General features: G+C 35.7%; 1 protein-coding gene across 3 annotated transcripts in view; it reads right to left on the reverse strand.

Annotated features, from left to right (window-relative positions):
• LOC149794941 (slit homolog 2 protein-like) overlaps window positions 1–21920 on the reverse strand; it is a 239835-nt gene that overhangs the window by 191623 nt on the left and 26292 nt on the right. For all 3 annotated transcript variants that reach the window (XM_089964604.1, XM_089964605.1, XM_089964603.1), the window contains exon 4: window positions 18248–18319. In XM_089964604.1, the coding sequence (XP_089820730.1) occupies window positions 18248–18319 (72 nt within the window). The remainder of the gene's footprint in view (window positions 1–18247; window positions 18320–21920) is intronic.

A 21920-nucleotide genomic window follows, 5' to 3' on the forward strand; every position in this document is an offset into this window, starting at 1 on the left:
GACGTAACCACTAATAAGGTTATGTCATTACAACATGGGGTTTCCTGACACTGGTTGGGAATGAGCATTAGGTTCATGTTGCTGTCAGCCTGTCTCCAGATCTTGTGTTCTTTGGAGACGATGGGCTCTGCTCCTGGGCACACTAACTTTTCGCTGCCTATTAATTACTTGTAATTATGTACAGACGTGGCATAAGAAAGTAAATAACTTTGTCCGCAAATCATACTAATTTAATTGACAACAAAGCATATATCACTCATACAGGTCATGTATCATTCAACTGTCGATCTCCGCACTGCAAAATAAATAAACAGTTTTGTCCTGTTTAGTCAGATAAATAGAGGTACGTTCAGAAAGTTCTGAATATCAGTGAGCTGTATAATAGTTCTTTATTAGTGAACAATAAATCGCTGCATCCCTTCAAAGTGCTCTCAACACAACTCTAATCATTTTCATAATCTGATTGCTGAATACCATTCACTTTTCGTACGTTGCTGATGCACTAGAAACTGCACTTCAGCCGCATGTCGACTTTCAAATCGTCTGCCCCTCAGCGAATCTTTGACAACTGGATTCAGCCAAACATTACTTGGAGCTAAATCAGGGCTGTATAGAGGTTGTGAAAAAGTTTGGATGCTATTCTTCTTCTTCAAGAAATCTGTCACGACCACAGATTTATACACCAGTGCGTCGTCACCGAGTCTATGGATACCTCAGGTACCCGTGCGCAGACGGGTGATTTAGTAGTATTCTGCATCTTTTGGTATCAATTTGGAGGCATACAAATATCCAGACTTAGACACAGGTACCAGGACGACCGGTCTTCTGCACTGAAAAATAATGCGAATAAAACTGTCTTGACAGTCCGACTACGTCCAGCAATTTGTGGTATCTGCACGTTATCTCCCATTCAAACGTTATGATTTTATGTATCTATAAGTTCAAAATCAATGCTTCATTACCTATGACAATCACGTTCAAAACATATTTGATCACTCTTTTCATATTTGGCGAGTAGCTGTTTAGCGATCGCAACCCGTATCTCTTTTTGAACGGGTATCAACAAACGAGGGATCTGAATTATACAAACTTTTAAAAGAATCAAATAATTCTTCAGTATATGAAAAACCACTGACGAACTAATACCAGTGATAATTGAAAAAGCCTTTCATTGTGTATCAAGAATCTACATCAATGGTTCCCTTTACAATAGTCACTGCCCACTCATAGAACACAGACACCGGTATTCCAAAACATGAACCACCTTTCATGGATTCGCGTCCATCTTCAAAACGAGCTGTACGTTAACGTCTTTTTATAGAACGTTATTTCATCTCTCGATCGGCGTTATTTATTGTCAGGTTCAAATAAACCAAACATTAGTGACTAAATATTCAGAGCTTTTCAAATGTATCTTGTATACTTGATGTAAAAATGTAAATTTTTTTGAGATATTCAGTGGTCAGAAATACATGCCCTTTTCCAATATTATTCTTCCCATTCAGACATCAGAGTCTTATCAAGACTGTTAACATTCAAATATGGAGGTTTCTGTTTAAACTTGTAGCCGAATCTTCTATATTAGTTTTATAATACTTTCATATTGCATCCTCCACGAAAAATTTGATTAAATGTGTGACCCTGACAAAAGCCGGCGCAGGCATAACCTTGCCCCTGATCTACATAACGTAAAAAAAAAAGATATTAGTTGAACATGCAACTCGCTTGTCTTTATAGTGTACATATTCTGCAATGGATACTAAAATGAACATTGATCTAGCTGAAACTTAAGAAAGTTAAACGACTAAAATTACAGTTGCGTTCAATGTGATCAATAGACTTAGGAAAAAAATCAGATGCTGACAACTACTGGACAAAATTACGAAAATAATGTGCATTCAAACACAGCGCGATCTGTGAGTATTTGTAACTTTTCAAATCTATAAGTCGAACAGAGAAAATAAGTACTTCAGAATCCTGTTTTATCAAACTTATCCATAATAAATCTTCAGAAATAAATATCTGTTCTTCGAAATTGTTCATAGGGGACCTCATCCCCCCTTAACTATCACCTAACGTACTCTTCCGCCATGCTCCACTTGATATATGGTTCTCTGATTTATTCATGTGAAATCGATGAAGTAAAATGTTTAATACATATATGTGATCGCAGATACTCAATATCCTCTCTCTCTCTCTCTCTCTCTCTCTCTCACACACACACACACACACACACACACTATTTTCTAAAATGAAGTGCATTCAACGCTTAGAAGTGTTTGTGGTGATTTGATCACTTGTAACATATCTGGAAACCAATGGCATTAGCTTTAACGCTGTTAAGAAAACTACCAGTCTGACACAATACAATCGGCAAATCCCTATTTTATGCGTCTTTCTTAGTTTAATAATTAAAAATGGACAACAACTGCTCTTTTATCACAATTAGTACATTATACTGGATGAAGTCTGTCGCTTTTCCTTTTTTAAATAAACATTCAACAAGTTTACTTCTACCGAATATACACACTTATAAACAAGTCAAACTGCAAACTGCACAGACCCAGATCTGCCGTTGGCATGAGTAATCGGTAGAACAAACAATACAGCCCCTGATCTGTAGGCGCATCATGCTACGGTAGATCAGGAGTTTTGTTGTTTGTAGTTTAAGCTCTTTTATACGCTAGTATATACGGTATATTTGTGACGCTTGGCCAATTCAAGAATTACGCAAACCGAGACTTGGTCGAGTCGGGTAATGAAGTCAGTAATTTTGAAGAATATTGTTCTTCGTTAACTTTTATGACGAGTTTCGGGAATTTGGTTGGAATAAATTTTACCAGAGAAACGGATTTATAATTTACGCAATTTTTTTAAAGCATGAAAATGTACAGTTTGAATTATATTTTTTTCCACAACCGTTACGGCCAAATTTCATCATTCTATCTTGTGGGGGTGGGTATTTTGTTTTTAAAAGGTCAGTCAATTTTGCTAAGAAAATAAATATAAAAAACACCAATAGCTTTTCTCTCACACGCAAAAAAACCCAACTATTTCGATCACACACACACACACACACAGCCGCCACATCATCTCGAATCAACATGAAAATTTCCTAAACTACGTTTTCTTTAGTTACAGTTAATAGTGCTAATCTTGTTAGATGGCATACTTTTGAATAGTTGCAGAAAGTAACGAAAGTTATACATTTAAAAGAAAATTTACTGTCGATACTGGCTAATAGTGGTTTGCTAATTTACGTTTTTTTTCCCAATACTGAACTTATCATGTATACATCATTGCTGCGTGGCTAAGTGTCACATACATGTAGAACGGTCAAAGAACTATTTCCCTGTGCTATAGATGCCTTAGGCTATATGGCCTAATGGCCACTATACAAAGGCGGCAGGATGCCAGGCCTTTGTAGTTTTGGGCAAAGACATTCAATCAGCATATAGCTGATGGGTCAAGCACCGATTCTTTATCACGATAATGATATTGCCCTAATCAGTACTACCCTAACATACCGAAATAAAAGTCATCTATCCTTAAATCTGTTATGATCTAGACTGGTTACACTTATATTTTTATTTTTATTTTTCAGAGCTTATGGAAAATGTATCTGGAGAAACACAACATGACAAGTTTGTTCGTCTTCTTTTGCACTATAGCTTCAGGTGAATTAAGATGTAACCACTCCAACTTGTAAGCCAAATGGAGTGTGTCAGCTTTAGGGGACACACCCCAACCGTTGTGAGAATGGATTATTGGTAGAAATATATAACCCTAGGCCCTATCTGTTTAGTACAAAAGTTACTAAATAATCATTTTGGTAAAGAGGTACTGACATAGACAGTTGATTAGCTAACATGTATTCTACAAAGTAACCCTGGGGCATATTATTATTATTATTATTATTATTAGTATTATTATTATTAAGGCAATCATGTAACGATTAATATAAATAACCATCAGTCATCAGCCTCAAAAATTAATGACAGCGGAGTGTGATTTAATTGTCATTTGTATGTTGTGTATTTATTTTTATAACAATCGACTGTGACTTAAATGTCCTTTATTTTTTCTTTTTTCTTTTTATTTATAACAATGGACCGTGATTTAATTGTCATTTGTATTATGTCTTGGAGTTCTCATTATGACTTATTTCAAAGAGTTCTAAAAAGCTATGGATGGATTCTGATTTTAGTAGTCCTTCACAACAACAAACGATTTAGAGTCCATATACATCATTGTTTATAAGGAGACATTAATTGCAAGGTGGTTCGTTATATCGATGGTTTACTATATTAATATTTGACGAAGTCAATTTTTATTCGTTGAATATGTTACCAGAATACTGTAAACACAACTTAACTATAACAGTCAAAATTTTGTGTCACATCTTAGTCAACTTCTTCCAAACCAAACAAGAGAGAGGTTTCAATAGCAGAGGTGAGTAACGCAGATATTATTGTTTGTGCCATACAAACAAGTATGATGTAATTCAATGATTTTTCTCTAAACTTAAAACAGACTGGTCCTGTAAGGATGGTAGAAAGATTGATTATTTATGTGACGACAGTCTATGACCAGACATGATAAATGTTCTATTGGACGACGATGAACCATTTCTCCATTCCTGAGTTTCTGAGAAAAATTTGCATATTTGGGGGAATTAATCATGGGCTCTTGTCACATCAAAGTGAAAGATTCATCAATAAAATAGTAATTTACATCAACATGATTGTACAGGAATGTTACTATCCGCCCACTATCACCACTAAAATATTTGTTAATATATGTTACAATTCCATCCTGTATCAAAACTGTGGGGACGAGAAGGAGTGGGGGAGTAATATCGTCTTAGGCTGAACTGCTTATCTAATAATTATGAACCAACAATATGGCAATAATATTTCAATATTAAATATGTTTTAATAGTGAGAAATTCAATGTTCACATGCATTGCAAAATATTTCATTTTGTAGGAATGAAACAGGTGGATTGCATGTTAGAGTATCAATTAAACTTGCTCCCGCTTGTATCTTCAACTCGTAAAATAAAAACATTTTTTAACACCTGGTTATAGACTAACACTTCCAATTGGCACTCTGGTGCTCCATCTGACTTGAGACTAACAATGCCAATTGGCACTCTGATGCTGTATCTGACTTGAGACTAACAATGCCAATTGGCACTCTGATGCTGTATCTGACTTGAGACTAACAATGCCAATTGGCACTCTGGTGCTCCATCTGACTTGAGACTAACAATGCCAACTGGCACTCTGATGCTGTATCTGACTTGAGACTAACAATGCCAATTGGAATTTTGATGCTGCATCTGACTTGAGACTAACATTGCCAACTGGAATTTTGATGCTGTGTCTGACTTGAGACTAACAATGCCAATTAGAATTTTGATGCTGTATCTGACTTCAGACTAAAAATGCCAATTGGAATGCTGCGTCTGACTTAAAACTAACAATGCCAATTGGAATTTTGAATGCATGCACTTAGCATGTGCCTTAAATTTGCATCCGATAAAGGTATGTTTCCAGATAGAATTACAAACATTTTAACAGGTTGTGCCATCTAATGACAGTATCATCAATCGGTACTGTATGGATAACATAGGTAGACGGCATCAATTGCTGTATGTGTCGTACAAGTAAACTGTATAAACTACTATCTGGTGCACACAAGTACACTGTATCAACTGTTGTACGAGTCACGCAAGAGACTGTATCAACCAGTGCATGGGTCAGACCAGTAGACAGTATCAACTACTGTAAGAGTCACGCGGGTAGACAGTATCAGCTACTCTATGGATCACACCAATAGACTGTATGAACAACTACTTTGTACCGGGTCACACAATCCAACTGTATCAACGTCTGTGAGGTTCAAACGGTAGTCTGTATCCACTATCGTATGGGTCACATAAGTAAACAGTATCAACTACTGAATGAATTACACAAGTAGATAGCATCGACTACTGCACGAGCAACATAAGTAGATAGTATCGAATAATGTGCAGGTCACGCAAGCAAACAGTATCAACTACTGAATGGGACACACAGACAGATAGTATCGACTACTGTATATATCACACTGCCAGACTATTAGATCAATCACACAAGACTGCGTCAATTAATGTAAGGGCCACTAAGACAGTCTGCATCAACTGCTGCATATGTTAAACATGTTGAAAGTATCAGTTATAGCATTTATTCAAGTATAACGGGGGCCCCGAGTGGGGGCCGAGTGGTCTAAAGCGCTCTTCGTTACGGATCACTGCCATCTCACCTCTGCCTGCGGCGGTTCGAGTCTAAGATTCAGCCAATGTGGGTATGTGAGAAAGCTTGCCAGTAGCTTCTCGTGGGTCGGTGGTTCTTTCCGGGGTTTTCCCGGGTTCTTCCTCCACCATTAATACTGGCCGCCATGTATAGCCTATCGTGTGCTGAAAACTGGCGTTAAACCCCACAACAACAACAACAACAAGTATAACGTGCATCCGTGTAGGTATGTGAGAAAACATGCCAGTATCTTCTCGCGGGTCGGTGCTTCCTACCGGTTTTTTTAAATATATTTTATCCCGGGTTCTTCCTCTATCAGTTATACAGGCAGGAATGTAAATCCTATCTAGCGATGAGAAATGGCAGTAAAAAGCCAAACAAGAGGACAGATCGTGTTCTATAATGTTTGTTATCCTAATGAGTTTACCTGTGCAATGGAGATCCAGATATACTTTCTCATAATGTAATAGCAGACCAGGCCCAGAGACAATAAAAACGCTGAGCTTGAGATTTTGTGTCAGCTCATCACAGACGAGAAAATGACATCACACATGAAAAAGACACTTTTGATAAGCTTAAAGTGAAATTTCAATCTCAAACTCGTGTGTTTAGGATTTAAACTGAAATTCCAATCTCAAACTCATGTGTTTAAGATTTAAAGGGTTTGGTATGTCTTATAATTTCAAGTAAACAGTGTAGACCCAGATTGGCAGTGCACTCTCCAACGAGTTTTCTTACTCTATGTCAATACAGATAGTAAAGCATCAAACTAGGAGATAGTCATTTTTTTCTGACATGTGCTTTCACACCTGTAGGCCCTGCTTTCTAATGAATACCATAGGACTGTCTTCAGAGCTCTCCTGTTTTGGTTTCCAAGATATCTTGATGAAAGGGAGAAATGGTGCTAATCTTTCTTATTATGTAATAGCAGTCTCACCTGGGAACTAATCGCCCGAATATTTACCTGCCTGACAACAGGTGTATCTCAAGAGCACTTATACCTACATCAGTTGTAGAGAAAAAGCCAGGACAAATTAAGGTGATTTCTTTATGTAAGAATCATTTTCTAGAAAACAAAATTAAAACCTGAAATTATTTTATCACGTAAACAATAAAAATAAATAAACCCAATGAAATTCATATTTAAAACTAGCTTTTATGCTTGATTTTTAGTTCTACAATAAGATAACTAATGGATAGAAGAACAGTATATACTTTCAGACATGAGTGCATGGGATAAATGGGTTTTAAATTAATACCTGTACTTTTGGTTGTGTACGAAATCTTACATCAAATACGAATGTACCTTCTAAAATAATTAAATATGTATCCTGTAGTTACAGCATTTGCTCTGGAATAAAATCTGCAATCGTCCTAGAATGACAAAATATGTCTTGGTGTTCGTATTTAAAACAATCATCGTGTTGATTGCAATGATTTATATCTAGTTATGTGGGCCTTGGAAGTTTCAGTTATGCTAATTAGAGTACATGGTGTGCATGATTGATCCTTAAAATACGTGCCTGGCTTTGGGGTTATGACATCATCAACGCCAGGCTGACTGGTTGTGTCATTTGTCTTCTTTAGTGATATTCATCATACAGAGAAGAGTACGAACCAGTCAAATATATTGATAACACTTCAAAGAATTTCATATGACGTTCAATCAAGGGACAAACGAAAGGCACAAACTATCTACCGTCTCTTTGTCGCTTTTGAACTTTTCATTCTCGCGTTTTCATGCATACAGTATTAAGTGTATAAACTGGTTTAATCAACGTTTCCTAGGAAACTTATTCGATCTTTTGAGATCTTCTAAAAAGTTACACATGTAACCGATGACAACCATAGCTAACTACTAGACAATACTTTCTGTCTCTTTTCAACCAAGTATCCTCAGTTTACTTTGCATGAACATGGGCTGTTGCAACATAAGACTTTTCATCCCCAATACTTCCAATCCAGGGCAACTCTTAAGTATACACAGAATGTCAGTTATGCGATGAAAACCAGATGCGGAATTTCACAGCAGCTGCAAACTCTAAGATGAAAACCCTGTTTTTTCAAGTATACGACCCTGTAAAATGTGTGTTAGCTGACCCTGGGTCAGGGTTGGTTTCTACCTTATCTGGCTGACTCAATTATTGTTATTTTGATAAACTACTTCAGTTTAAATAACAGTATAGCTCTGTCTGTACGGATCCATTATTCACATGATGTTAAATCAACGATCTATTCTCAGCAACAAATTATTATGCGACATGAAACATATTTTTTTATAGACAGTGCAGACGGGGAATAAAAGCAAATGCAATGTTACCTGAGAGCATGTCAACACTAATAACTTGCAATAAGTTCTTTTCATCAGTAGATGATGTATAACATTATAAAAGCTCAGCAAAAATGAAGCTATTATAAGTTCGAACAAATTTATTTTAAATGAAAAGAGGTACTTGAATCAGCGATTATAAAAACTGACACTTGAAGCATCATTGAGAAAGCTATAACTGAGCCCTCAAAACACAGTTGGGCAACTCACTGATAACTTAAATACTTGAAAGTCATTACTTTCAATCAGATATATTTACGCTAGTAGGTATGTCATGTCAAGGTAAGTGAAGTTTTTACGGTACACTTTTGTTAATTTGAATCTGTCAAAGTAAGACAAGTAAATATCAACAACTACTCATTGAGCATTCCTCACCCAAAGGCACGCCACTTTTTGAAGTGTCACTACTGTTTGGTTGGTTAGCCATACTGGTTGGTTATCGGGGTATAGACTTACAAGTAATCTGACCAGAGAAATGTATAGATAATGTTCTAGCTTTTCGAATGGTTCTGAACTACGAATGCTTAGGTTAATGACAGGTTACAATATATCGGGTACAGGTGTCAGATCTGAACTTTTCAGGAAATCTTAGCTATTTGTTTTAATATCAATCTCTGCTGTTTAGGGAGTTTTATCATCCGGGTACTTCTAAGAGATCCTTCATCTACTGAAGTTAAAGCTTGGTCTTTATCCTTCAAATAGTCATGAAGCTAAAGCTTGATCTTTATCCTTCAAATAGCCATGAAGTTTAGCACCTAATTTTGCAATACGGACCGTATGATACGCTTAAAAATTGTTGTGAAGATATTTCTGAAGGGCTTTTCGTCAAAAATGCCAACACGCTCAAGGAGATTAATTAAGTACTATAATAACTGAACTATCTGTCAAAAGTATGGTGTGCATACCGGAAAAGACCGAGTCATTCACCGCATTAAATGAGGCAGTTTTCATGAGATAGATAACAAACAATAACTCTTAACGTCAGCCAAAATCCCTCACATAGATCATTAGCCTAGTAACACGCCAGAATATCAAACATATGACTATATATTAGTAACACGCCAGAATATCTAACATGTAACAATATATTAGTAACACGCCAGAATATCAAACATATGACTATATATTAGTAACACGCAAGAATATCTAACATGTAACAATATATTAGTAACACGCCAGAATATCTAACATGTAACAATATATTAGTAACACGCCAGAATATCTAACATGTAACAATATATTAGTAACACGCCAGAATATCAAACATATGACTATATATTAGTAACACGTCAGAATATCAAACATATGACAATATATTAGTAACACGTCAGAATATCAAACATATGACAATATATTAGTAACACGTCAGAATATCAAACATATAACTATATATTAGTAACACGCCAGAATATCTAACATATAACTATATATTAGTAACACGCCAGAATATCAAACATATAACTATATATTAGTAACACACCAGAATATCAAACATATGACTATATATTAGTAACACACCAGAATATCAAACATATGACTATATATTAGTAACACACCAGAATATCAAACATATGACTATATATTAGTAACACGTCAGAATATCAAACATATGACAATATATTAGTAACACGTCAGAATATCAAACATATGACAATATATTAGTAACACGCCAGAATATCAAACATATAACTGTATATTAGTAACACGCCAGAATATCAAACATATAACTATATATTAGTAACACACCAGAATATCAAACATATGACTATATATTAGTAACACACCAGAATATCAAACATATGACTATATATTAGTAACACAAAAGAATATCAAACATATAACTATATATTAGTAACACACCAGAATATCAAACATATGACTATATATTAGTAACACGCCAGAATATCAAACATATGACTATATATTAGTAACACGCCAGAATATCAAACATATGACTGTATATTAGTAACACGTCAGAATATCTAACATATAACTATATACTTGTGGCCATTTTGCTCGAGTGTTTTCGATGGCCATACAAGCAAAATTTGCATAGTACATGGTGTCCAGTCCTCTCTCAATTGCAATGCGTTACTAAGCATTTATTGTGTAAAGAATACATTCATGCAGATGAGCTCATTTTATTGTTCTACAAAACTGTTATTTGCTGCAATCATATCCTTTGTTAGTTTCCCAACTGTTTGTGATGTTTTTCTTTAATTATATATATTGCCTGACATTGCCCTCAATACGTGGTACTGGCAACATCCATATATATTAACTTGAGAGGTAAAGCCTCCATACAGTTTCTTTTTACGAGAATTGTACAGCTAAATTGGTTATAATGGTACTTGAGAACGAAGTCTCTTTGGTAAGGGAACTCTTTAAACTAATCCCTGTTTATATTCACTTGAAAAGCAGAAAAATCCATTAAATAACAAATGTACCGAATGAACAGAATATAGCGTCTCAGATATTCACGTACTGAATGAACAAAACAGAGCATCTGGGACAATTGTGTACTGAATGTACGTGATGACAGCATCTGGGACAATCGTATAAGAACTGTACGGAAGAGAGTTTCTGGGACATTTGTGTACTTGCACACGAGATTTTCCCTGATGTCAAAGCACTAAAGCTATCATCAAGTAGTATAAGGGTTTGGCGGCATTAAGCAAACCACAGGGTTAGAGTTTTGACTTAGAGTCTATTTGATCATTGCCACTTCTAAATGCAGATCTGTCATGATCTCATGACCATTGCAAATATTGTATGAATGGCTTGAAATGTCGTGAGTTCTGAAAACAGGGTCTTATGTTTAATTATTTTTAAAAATGTATGCTTGAGAAAACACTGAATTCTTGTTAAATAAGCCTATCTTGTCACTTTGTTCCCCAAAAATGAATAAAACCTGATTTCGCCTATATTTAGTTATCATAGTAAGAAAAGAGAAAAAAATAAAGACCGTTTCGATTATGAATAAACGAACTGACGTCAGAGTTGTGATAAACATTCATAATGAAAACAGGAAAATTATATGTTTAAACTTTCGACACAATGTTCATCTGTATTCAGAAGAAGTAGAATATAAGAATATAACACTGTCTACCATCTCTGTGACTACATTATTCTCAAATAATTGTCAAAGATGGCTATTATTCGGCTTAAATCTGGAGGATTCAAACTGTAATATAAGCGTGACAAACATCAATGTATTATCATAGTGAACGAAAGTACACACCTCCCATTTTCATCTCACAATTAGTGTTAAAGCTAAAATAAACAAACCTATAATGAAATGATGAATCGTGGGTTGCAACATATACACCTCCCTGAACTTGATTAAATACAACAAACCTTGACCGACCTGAACAGATTAGGTTATACCGAGGTAACACTTAACTCAATGTGTAACGTAATGAGTAAACCACGATGGGCATACCTCATTGGCAACCCCAACGTTAAAGTCTGTAATTTGGATGGACATATTTTCAGGTAAACGATTTGTTCTATCGTTCCACCTTTGAATTCAACCAACAATCAAGCTATCAATTGAGGCCAATGTAATAGATGGTGTGGAGAAATGTTTGGATTGGGTTCGGCACACCTATATAAAAAAAGAAAGATGTTAGTAAATCGTATAAGTACAAGTGGAAGGAAAGAGCAAACATATTTTCCTCCATTGTCAACACGGCTAACAGAGGACCTCACAATTTTACAGTGGAAAGGTGTGTGCAGATGATAAACCACTACAACGGATATGTTGTTAATAGATAAAACCTAATCACACAATATTTAAAGGGCATTTGTTGATGATTGAAAAGAATTCCCATCATGTATTGTGACGAAATAAAGCGTTTAAATGGACATATATGGAACAATTTATAATGGCACACTGTCGGGGCCACACAAAATATAAAGGCAGAACTGAACAAGATCTCCATTTGAACATTCCAAGTATATACAAAAGTTGGAAGAATCGATTGTCTGTATCAAATAGATATTAAACGTCTGACTCAATGAGACTCTCATAGTTCATGATGAGGGAAATATATTTTCACAGAGGAAGTGGACATATAGCATTGGAGATCATTGAGAATTTCCTGCTGAAAGTACGGAAACTACTGCTCAGTGCACAACAAAGTGGATCAAACAGTGATGACAATTAACTGAAAATGTACCTAATACTGCTTGAATAATCGAAACTTGTTAAGCATGTGCTAGGTGGAGTTGACCAAGAAAAAAATTTAGGTTGCATTTTTCAATTATGTTTTGCCTTAACAACGGAAAGATTTCGAATAATCATTAAATTTCAGTTTCTCATCAAATTGAGGGCCAGACTACTGTTTACCAGCAACTTAAAAACCAAGTTTCCATGACTTTGTAGACTCTTGTTTCTTGTCATCCTGCACATTCGTCTTTGCTTCGTTCTTATATGAAAAGAAAATTCTCGTAAGTTGTTCCTAATGTATATGAGTCCCCTTTAGCATCCATTGTATGAGTCCCCTTTAGCATCCATTGTATGAGTCCCTTTTAGCATCCATTGTATGAGTCCCCTTTAGCATCCATTGTATGAGTCCCCTTTAGCATCCATTGTATGAGTCCCCTTTAGCATCCATTGTATGAGTCCCCTTTAGCATCCATTGTATGAGTCCCCTTTAGCATCCATTGTATGAGCTACCATTTCGACTTCTGATGCTAAATCTTCCTCACCTGATTTAGAATTAGTTGGTGATTGGCGATGACACAGAAGAACTTGTGCTACAATGATGTGACTGAAGAAGTATCTGGCATCGAATAAAATCAATAATCACTGTGTATCATGCGATATATATAACTCAAACTTCGTCTCTTTCAAACTTAATGCAAAACAAAGACTCAAAATTGTTAACATCCCAGGTGATAATGAGTTGAGGCTGCGTGGTCTCCCGAGGGGGGTGGGGGGAGGAGGAAACTTGCACTAAATTGGTATATGGGAATGATGCATCCAATTGGATATATGTCTCCCGAGGGTATGAAACTTCATCTATACTGGTACCCGGGACATTACGTCTATCCGGGACGTTACGTCTATCCGGGACATTACGTCAAGGAAACTTCCTCCATTCCGGTATATGGGTTGCATTTTTATTAAGACTGCTAGTGTATATGCACCTTTTCAAGAAATTTAGGTAAATAACTCGGCAATTATCTTTGGTTCTCAGTATATAAACAGATCCACAATTAAGAATCTCTGACTTTTATTTGTGTTTGTCTGGCTGCAATGAAATTCTAAAGGTACGTTCAAATGTTTTACACATCTGCTGTGACACATGCATGTTTCTGGCTATAAGAAAATGTACACAATAAAGTCGTACGTTAGGTACATTAGTTTCTCACCAGCCCATGAATTTAAATATATCATAGTACATGATTGATACCATTATTGGACCATCGACTTACGTCTCTATCAAAAATGCTAAACACACACACACACACACATACACACACAACAGCAACAACAACAACGACAACACACACACCACTGCTCACGATGTGGATTGATCTTTGCGGAACTGGAGACCTGTCAACAATTAGGTACTTTCGTGTCATTGGATGCCTAAACTACTCACATTCATTTTGTGTTCTTTCAATATAATTAACTCGAGAAACCGAAAAAGCCCCCAAAAGCGAAGCTTCTGTTTCAACAGTGTATGCTATATAAGGAGAACGAGAACGAATTCATGTCAGTTGCTCTTTGATTGCATGTAGCTGTTATAGCAAACAATATCTTCAACAACAAAACAACAATAACAACATCAATAACATAACGCTGCTTATCAAGGAAAGTCCAAATAGTGTGTACCATCATCATCATCTACTGGCGGCGGCTTATCATGTACAATGCATACACAATATGTATACGGTAGACACACCATAAAAGTTTTATCCAGCCACGTCTTTGAAGGTTAGTCCTGCTATATCTTGCATTATTTACTTACCCCATATAAGAACCCATATTTATGACCCTCTTAATGTTTTAGTACGTGAATGTATATAAATGCTGAGTAAGACATGTATATTTCTGCAAACAAGCAAATCAGCAACAAGCATAATCTTCAAAATCTTCAAGTCAGATGTATGAAATCTCCTTAAGACACTCAGTGTACAAATAGTAAAGCTTTTGAGACCTCATTAAAAAATTTATTTGGAATTAGTTAATAATAGTCATTTCTACCGTGGCATGGTTAACACTAGTCCACTCTACCGTGGCATGGTTAACACTAGTCCACTTTTACCGTGGCATAGTTAATACTGTCCACTGTACCGTTGCATGATCAATACTTGTCCACTCTACCGCGGAATGGTCAATACTAGTCTTCTCTACATTGTCATAGTTAATATTAGTCTCTTTAATGATGTTATATACAATTTATCAGCAATTAATATTAATCTTCCATCTTTGGTCATTACACCATTCATTTTGGTTAATTATATTCGAAAGAGCACGGCAGAAATTGTGCGTTGTAATAAGATCTGGATATTTCGTACAATCATTTGAAAACTGCTACTAAAACAAAATGAATCTTCTTTCTAGTTTCCAAAACTTCATTAAATAAATTATTTCTAAAGTACCCATATAAAATGTACAGGGAGACACATGCACGGGTGCCTTCACAGTATAGTCTTCTTGTCTTGAAACACACCGGTCACTGATGTTACGCATCAGTAACCTCAGCTTTACAATTAAATGTACATGTTTAAGGGGTCAATTCAAAATAAATGTGAATGTTTTTGACAATTAATTTTTGGTGAAACTCTAGAATAAAAATAAGTACTGTTTGTTCTTGTGGCAGCTGATTAAGTATTGTTACCTAGTTGCAACCGGTTATTATCAGCACTTGTCCTTATTTTTTTCTGTTGTATTTGATTCAGTGATTTTCTTTATTTTAAGAAATAAGGTCTACATTTGAAACATGGATTATGATAAGAAAATTGAGTCCGGTCCCAATCCCTTCCGTCATGGCAAAGACATAAACGTTGCTATTATTCCAGCCTTTTAAAGGCTGATTTGTAACATACGAGTTGTGGGAAAATAATAAAAATCTAACTGGCAGGCAGAGTAAAGAACCTTGGGCTCTTCAAATTGGTGAGGTCTACATTTATAGCAATATAAACGAAAATCCTTTTCAAAAACTTTCATTTATGTGCACATGATATATATTTAGGGGTTTACAGTGTCATTTTGTATATACTTTGATGATTCAATCTGATCCTACATAAACACCTGTTAACACCTGTATCTATTTTCTTCATTCAGATAGAAGTGCAAATTATTGTAATAATGAATATTCTCTTTGCTTTCCCACATATGAAGTGGCCCAAAATATGACAGGATAAAGTAAATATTATGTCAACCTGATAATTGTACAGGTTTGGTGTAGACGCCAGATGGTTCATTGAGACAAATGTATGAATGAATCAATAATATTTAACCTAAGGCGAGAACTGATACAGTACAGTATGGTTTTACCTGAACACATGACAACAAAGAATAAATATACTAGTAAGTCTCCTGGTAAACAAGACCAAATAAATGTTGTTCTTTACTTGTTTAACGATTGAAGAAAATAAAACTTTTATGCAATTTTGTTACTAAACCAAGAAAAGAAAAATCGTTATTAATATCTGATACGCTGTATCGTTTGGTTCCAAACAATCATGTGAATAAACTAATAAATACTAACTTTTCCAGTATTCTATAACATGAATCAGTATTTGTGGTCAGACTACAGCAAGGTTTTCTTGTTTTTCCTCGCTAAAATAACCGTATCAGGTCACATTCTATTTTAATAATATGTTTCAGAAGTGTACACATTTACATTCCGACAGCATGTGATCATTATCTATTTCCCTGTCGCAAGCCTTCCTCCTTAGGACTTTAATTCCTTATGATACAGTAACACATTTGAGTCTACATTTCTTTCCCTCAATACATACTGCTTTGGAAATAAATCCAGCAGTGTTTCTGATAAAGATTTTTTTCTTCTCTACTTTACATTTTCTATTAATGATCATCGACCATGTTCTGTCACTCAGTGCCCAAGACAATACAAATTAGACTTTTTGTCACTCAAAAAAATTACTCGTCTTATGCTTCTTTGGAAATCAGAGCACATTATAGAAAGGGATGTGCTCGATTCAGTTAGTCCAAGATTAACCGTAATGATCACCTGTCTTCTTTTCTATATTATGTGCCCGACGGACACGATACAGAGAACTCTGGTGTCAAAAACGGTTATGTTTATACCGTGTGAACATATTATTAGCTTGTATCTTAGATGTACATAACAGAGGGCCTCAAGGTAGATTAGTTTCTCATTTGTAATTAATCGAGCGACCATCTGAATATAAAGTCTTTATTATTATTACTGTTATTATTATTAACAATAAAAATTAAGAGTTATTTGCGCAAGGGCGTAGTCCAAATATGTGGCATTTGCCTGATGGTTATATGGGGGCTGAGGTAACTCAGTTGATACAACATTGAATTTGCAATCCAACATTCGCCGATTCAATACCCAGCCAGCCAAGTCCGGGTCGGCTGAGTCTCTATATGTTTTTGGATAAGGCAAAAGATCCCATTTGCACCGTACGAGCAGGCCAATAATGTGCTGAAACTGCCGTAAGAAATAAATAAAACCAAACAAATTGTTCGTTATGCAATTGAAACAATACCTCACACGCGGAATCTATTAACTCCTAGTTTGCTCACTATGTTTACATTTCTTTTTACATAATCCATGGAGCCAAATTTAAGAAAATATTCACCCTGACCCCGAAGAAAATATCATTTTTAGAGGTCAAGAAACGGTTCTTTGATAGAAGGAGGATACACATATAATATATACGAATATTGGTTTTGCAAATGTCTTAATTTTATTTATTACAATAAATTATATTCATACAACATACACATTGTATAATTGCGAGTATCGTACTTTCTTTGAGGTAATTTTTGCCATATCCATCCAACAACTGAAGCTTCAAATTAAATTCAAAATTTAAAATTGCTTTATAGCCACAACAAATTTCTAATCTATAAATTCCAACATATGATCAACCCTTCAGTGTCCCTCATATTCACGTTATAATATATTTTCAACCGGAAATCAACCCTTTAGTGTCCCTGATATTCGCGAAATAACATATGGCTTAACAGGAAATGAACCCTTCAGTATCCCTCATATTCACGTAATAAAATATTGGTCAACCGGAAATCAACCATTTAGTGTTCTTCATATTCACTTAATAACATGCAGCTGAACCGGAAATCAACCATACAGAGTCCTTCATATTCACATAATGACGTAATGGCTCAACCAGAAACCAACGTAGTTTTTTTCCCATCCCGTATAGTAATGCGGTGGTTCTAAGAAAACCGCATTTGCTACATTAAATGTTCGCTTTATGAAAGCAGACAGAAATACGAGCAGTGAAAAATTCGCAAAAGCAAGTCGTTTCCAGCATATTCGACAGTGGTGAACACAGAGAACTGCTGACGTCATGGAGGAGTGCGGTGGGGGGGGGGGGGGGGAGAAAGTAGGTAAACAATGATAAATAAAGTTATTGTTACTCACAATCTCTCCAAATTTGGCATATTTGCAAACAACAAGTCAGGTATATGGCTCATCTGATTCCTGTCAAGTCGTCTGAAAAACAAAAACCAAAGCAGAAAATAAAGATGTCGTAACACATTGATAAGGTAGTCACATCTTTAAAATCACGAGCCATTATGTAATAGTCTCTACGTTTATCATTTAAAATGATGCAAGTCTTTGATCTCTATAAATTATACATATCAAGAATACAAGTCAGGTTGATACGTATGACTTTCTCCCCAGATGCAAAATTACAGACAAATGCAAATATATTATTTTTAAAAAGAGAACAAAAATGTTGCGTTTTCTTAAGTCGATGATAAAAGAAAAGTCGTGCATTTTACATGTTAACTGCTTACATTAGTCAATCCTTTCCAATTTCTTCTACAGGTACAAAATACCCATTTCCCACCCAAAACAACAACATAATTTAAGAAACATCCCAATAAAGTTTGAGCGAAAATGGCTCGGCCATTCTACAGAAGAAGTGGAAAGTAGGTTTTCCACTCGGTTCCTATGAAAGTCACACCAATACTGAGAAGCCAGCTCAAACACAGTAGGGTATATCATATGAAAAGTTCTTAAGTTTCATAAAAATTGGTTCAGCGGTTCGGGAGAAGCTGAAGAAACGTTTTGTCATAAGGTTGCGGTAGAAGCCACTTTGCCGAAAGTGAGCCACCCCAGATACAAGTTTTAGTACATTGGGCCCTGAAAACACTCCAAGTTTGATCAAGATTGTCAGGAGCAGTCGAAGAAAGGTTTACTATTTTACTTGCTATTAAGTCAAACCGTTACAGTGGAACCACTCCCAACATTCGGAAGTCCTGCTGAACACTCCAAGCAAGTTTTATTCAAATCGGTCAATTAGTGAATCTTGAGAAATCAGAAATGAATCAAAGTGAATTCTGAGAAATCTTGAGAAATCAGAAATGAATCAAAGTGAATTTTGAGAAATCTTGAGAAATCAGAAATGAATCAAAGTGAATCAAATTGGCCAATTAGTGAATCTTGAGAAATCAGCAATGTCAAGGTTGACTGACGACGCACGATGTAAGCAGTACCGTGCCGTAAGGCCAGTTGAGCTAAAAACAAACTGTATTTTCCCATTATTTATTTTGTCATCTTGGCATGCAAAAACAGCATCATAACCAATACTGAACAATTACCTGTGAAGATATTATCTTATGTGTCCAGCGAGAGGCATATGTGACGGAAATTAAAATGTCAGGTTGCTAGAAAACTATATTTAATTATGAAAGTATTAGGTAAGACAGTAGAAACTCGTGAAAATTCGCCATTAATCTAAAGGTCATTCAATCTACATTGTGCTTCAAAAAAGTTTTGCATTCGTTGAAGTATTTTACAAATATCAAACACATCAACGCAAGCAAATAACAAGGACAACGTGACGATGCTATGTCGCGATATCAGGTGAGCAAAATGACAAACTATTTTTGCCTTTGGTCATATCGCGTCAAATATAGACTTGCTCTGATTCTTATAGGTGTTTGTTTAAGAAACCTGTCAGTGCTAAATTCCGTTCCGATCTGGGCTCAAAATAAACTTTAAAAAAACCTAGAAATGTGGACGTTATTAATGCTTGAAAAATAAGCAGAAAAAGCTGACGATTATTGTCAAACTGATGCCATGATAAACATTGTCATTCTTAGTATCAGCAGTACTTAACGTCCTTGACGAGGTGACGAATTCAGACATTTTCTCAATTTACTTTCAACATTGAAAGATGACTGATGGAATAAAGCAAGGGTTAATGAGTAGTTTTAAAATTTTAACAACTAAATGCTTGGTAGCATATATTTGGTCAAAAAGGTTTTAATGAAAAGAAAAAAATACTTTTTAGTCTGTCATTAGAAACTTCGTTAGATTGACGCAAATCCACCCGAGAAAACCATTCCTCTTGCTTAGAAAGGGATGGCATCAAAATGTTTTAAAGAACCAACCGCATCATCCATAAATACCGAACTTTCAGGATTCATCCCAATTTTGATGTCCACGCTTTGAGAATGAGACAATATGGGATGGTGAAAAACATGACATTGTTTTCTTGTTCACTAGAATCTAAATCGGCTTCTCAGAGTATCAGAGCCCAACATCGGGGCCTCGCTGTCACTCCGCAAAAACGGGCGTTTCTTTATACAGCTCCTGAAAGCACAACTATCAAGGATAAATTAAGCAGATTCCCTTTAATAAACCACCAGTTCATTTCCATTATATGGCCGATTCTTAATGTCACACATCGGCCATTATTGACTGAATATCACTGCATATTCGCGCACTTTTTCGGCTCACTCTCTCTCTCTCTCTCTCTCTCTCTCTGACTACATGAAACCTTTCTCCCGAGAACACCTGTACATTAATCGGCGAGACTGAAGTAGATACTGCTTTCAGCATGCGTATTGTCCGTACTTACCGCAACAAATCATACATACATTAGATGAGGTCAAAGAGTTTCTAAATTTCGCGCAAATATTATATCGCGCAGTTTCATGACTTAAGGGAGCGGCCACATACAGGGAAATACGAAAATGTTTGGACGAGCAACCCTTCCGATGGCATGACCCTGTCATTACCAGAACGTGTCTTGGCATAATCCACTACTGAAAAAGTATCTCTCATGATCAAAACATCACTGTAACAAAAATTCTTTTGATAACACCGTCAATTAGGTAAAGACAAACTAATCACAAAGGAACATGCTGATCAATGTTAATTTTTCTTCCTATTCTTTCTACTATTGTTTGACTATCCTATTTTTCATTATTAAACTTTCTACTATTTGGTGGCAAAAATAATTAATCGAATGAATCTTTCCTGTTTGTTAAGATGAGAAACTAAGGCTATGTTTCTTGCATTTACTTCAAAATATAGAGTAAGTCAATTTATAGTTTTGTTTTCCTTGTTTGACGATTATACATATATGCCCCCAATCTATCTACGGTATTAGGTCATTTTGTGTAACTATAACAAAAACGCTAGACAGTGGTAAGCATAATAAATCCATATCTTTTAAGCCATCTTTAAGTTTGTCCATGCTGCCGTGTTCTGTATTTATCCAGCACACTAATCCAACTATCTCTTGTACAATTGTTTTCCGGGCTATCTACAAAATTCAATTGCCATATCCCATTTACACCGTTATCCGGTCAGCCCCAACATTCCTTGATAGTCAAGATCGAACGGGTACCTGTGTTTCCGTATTAATACAAATCAGATATCATAAGCCGAAAAGTGCGGATAATAACCGACAGCAATTCAGTAAAATAATTACAAATTATTGCATGGAATGGGCAAATCTGGTTAATCAGGCTGGCTCCAGACAGACTGTCGCATGCAGTGTCTTAAAATGGCCTCTGCAACTCCGGTATTTACCTGAATCTGTTGAGATTGCAATTGGTCAACATTACCTGTCCTAGGTCACTCATACTTAAGGAAGACAACATTTTATTTCCATTGATCTCCGTACGAAACAGTAGAGTGTAATAATAGATTACAATACTGTCTGGAACGAGAAAATGAAATAGGCACCTTATGACAGAAAATATTGTCGTCATTCTCGTTAACGGAGCAATTACAGCTGTGAGATGATGTTTTTGGAATCCCTTTGATGAAAGCTGGAGTATCATTGCGAGTG

Source organism: Sinohyriopsis cumingii, chromosome 7 (genome assembly GCF_028554795.1).
Source record: "Sinohyriopsis cumingii isolate HCF-2022 chromosome 7, ASM2855479v2, whole genome shotgun sequence".
In the NCBI taxonomy this organism is placed as follows: domain Eukaryota; kingdom Metazoa; phylum Mollusca; class Bivalvia; order Unionida; family Unionidae; genus Sinohyriopsis; species Sinohyriopsis cumingii.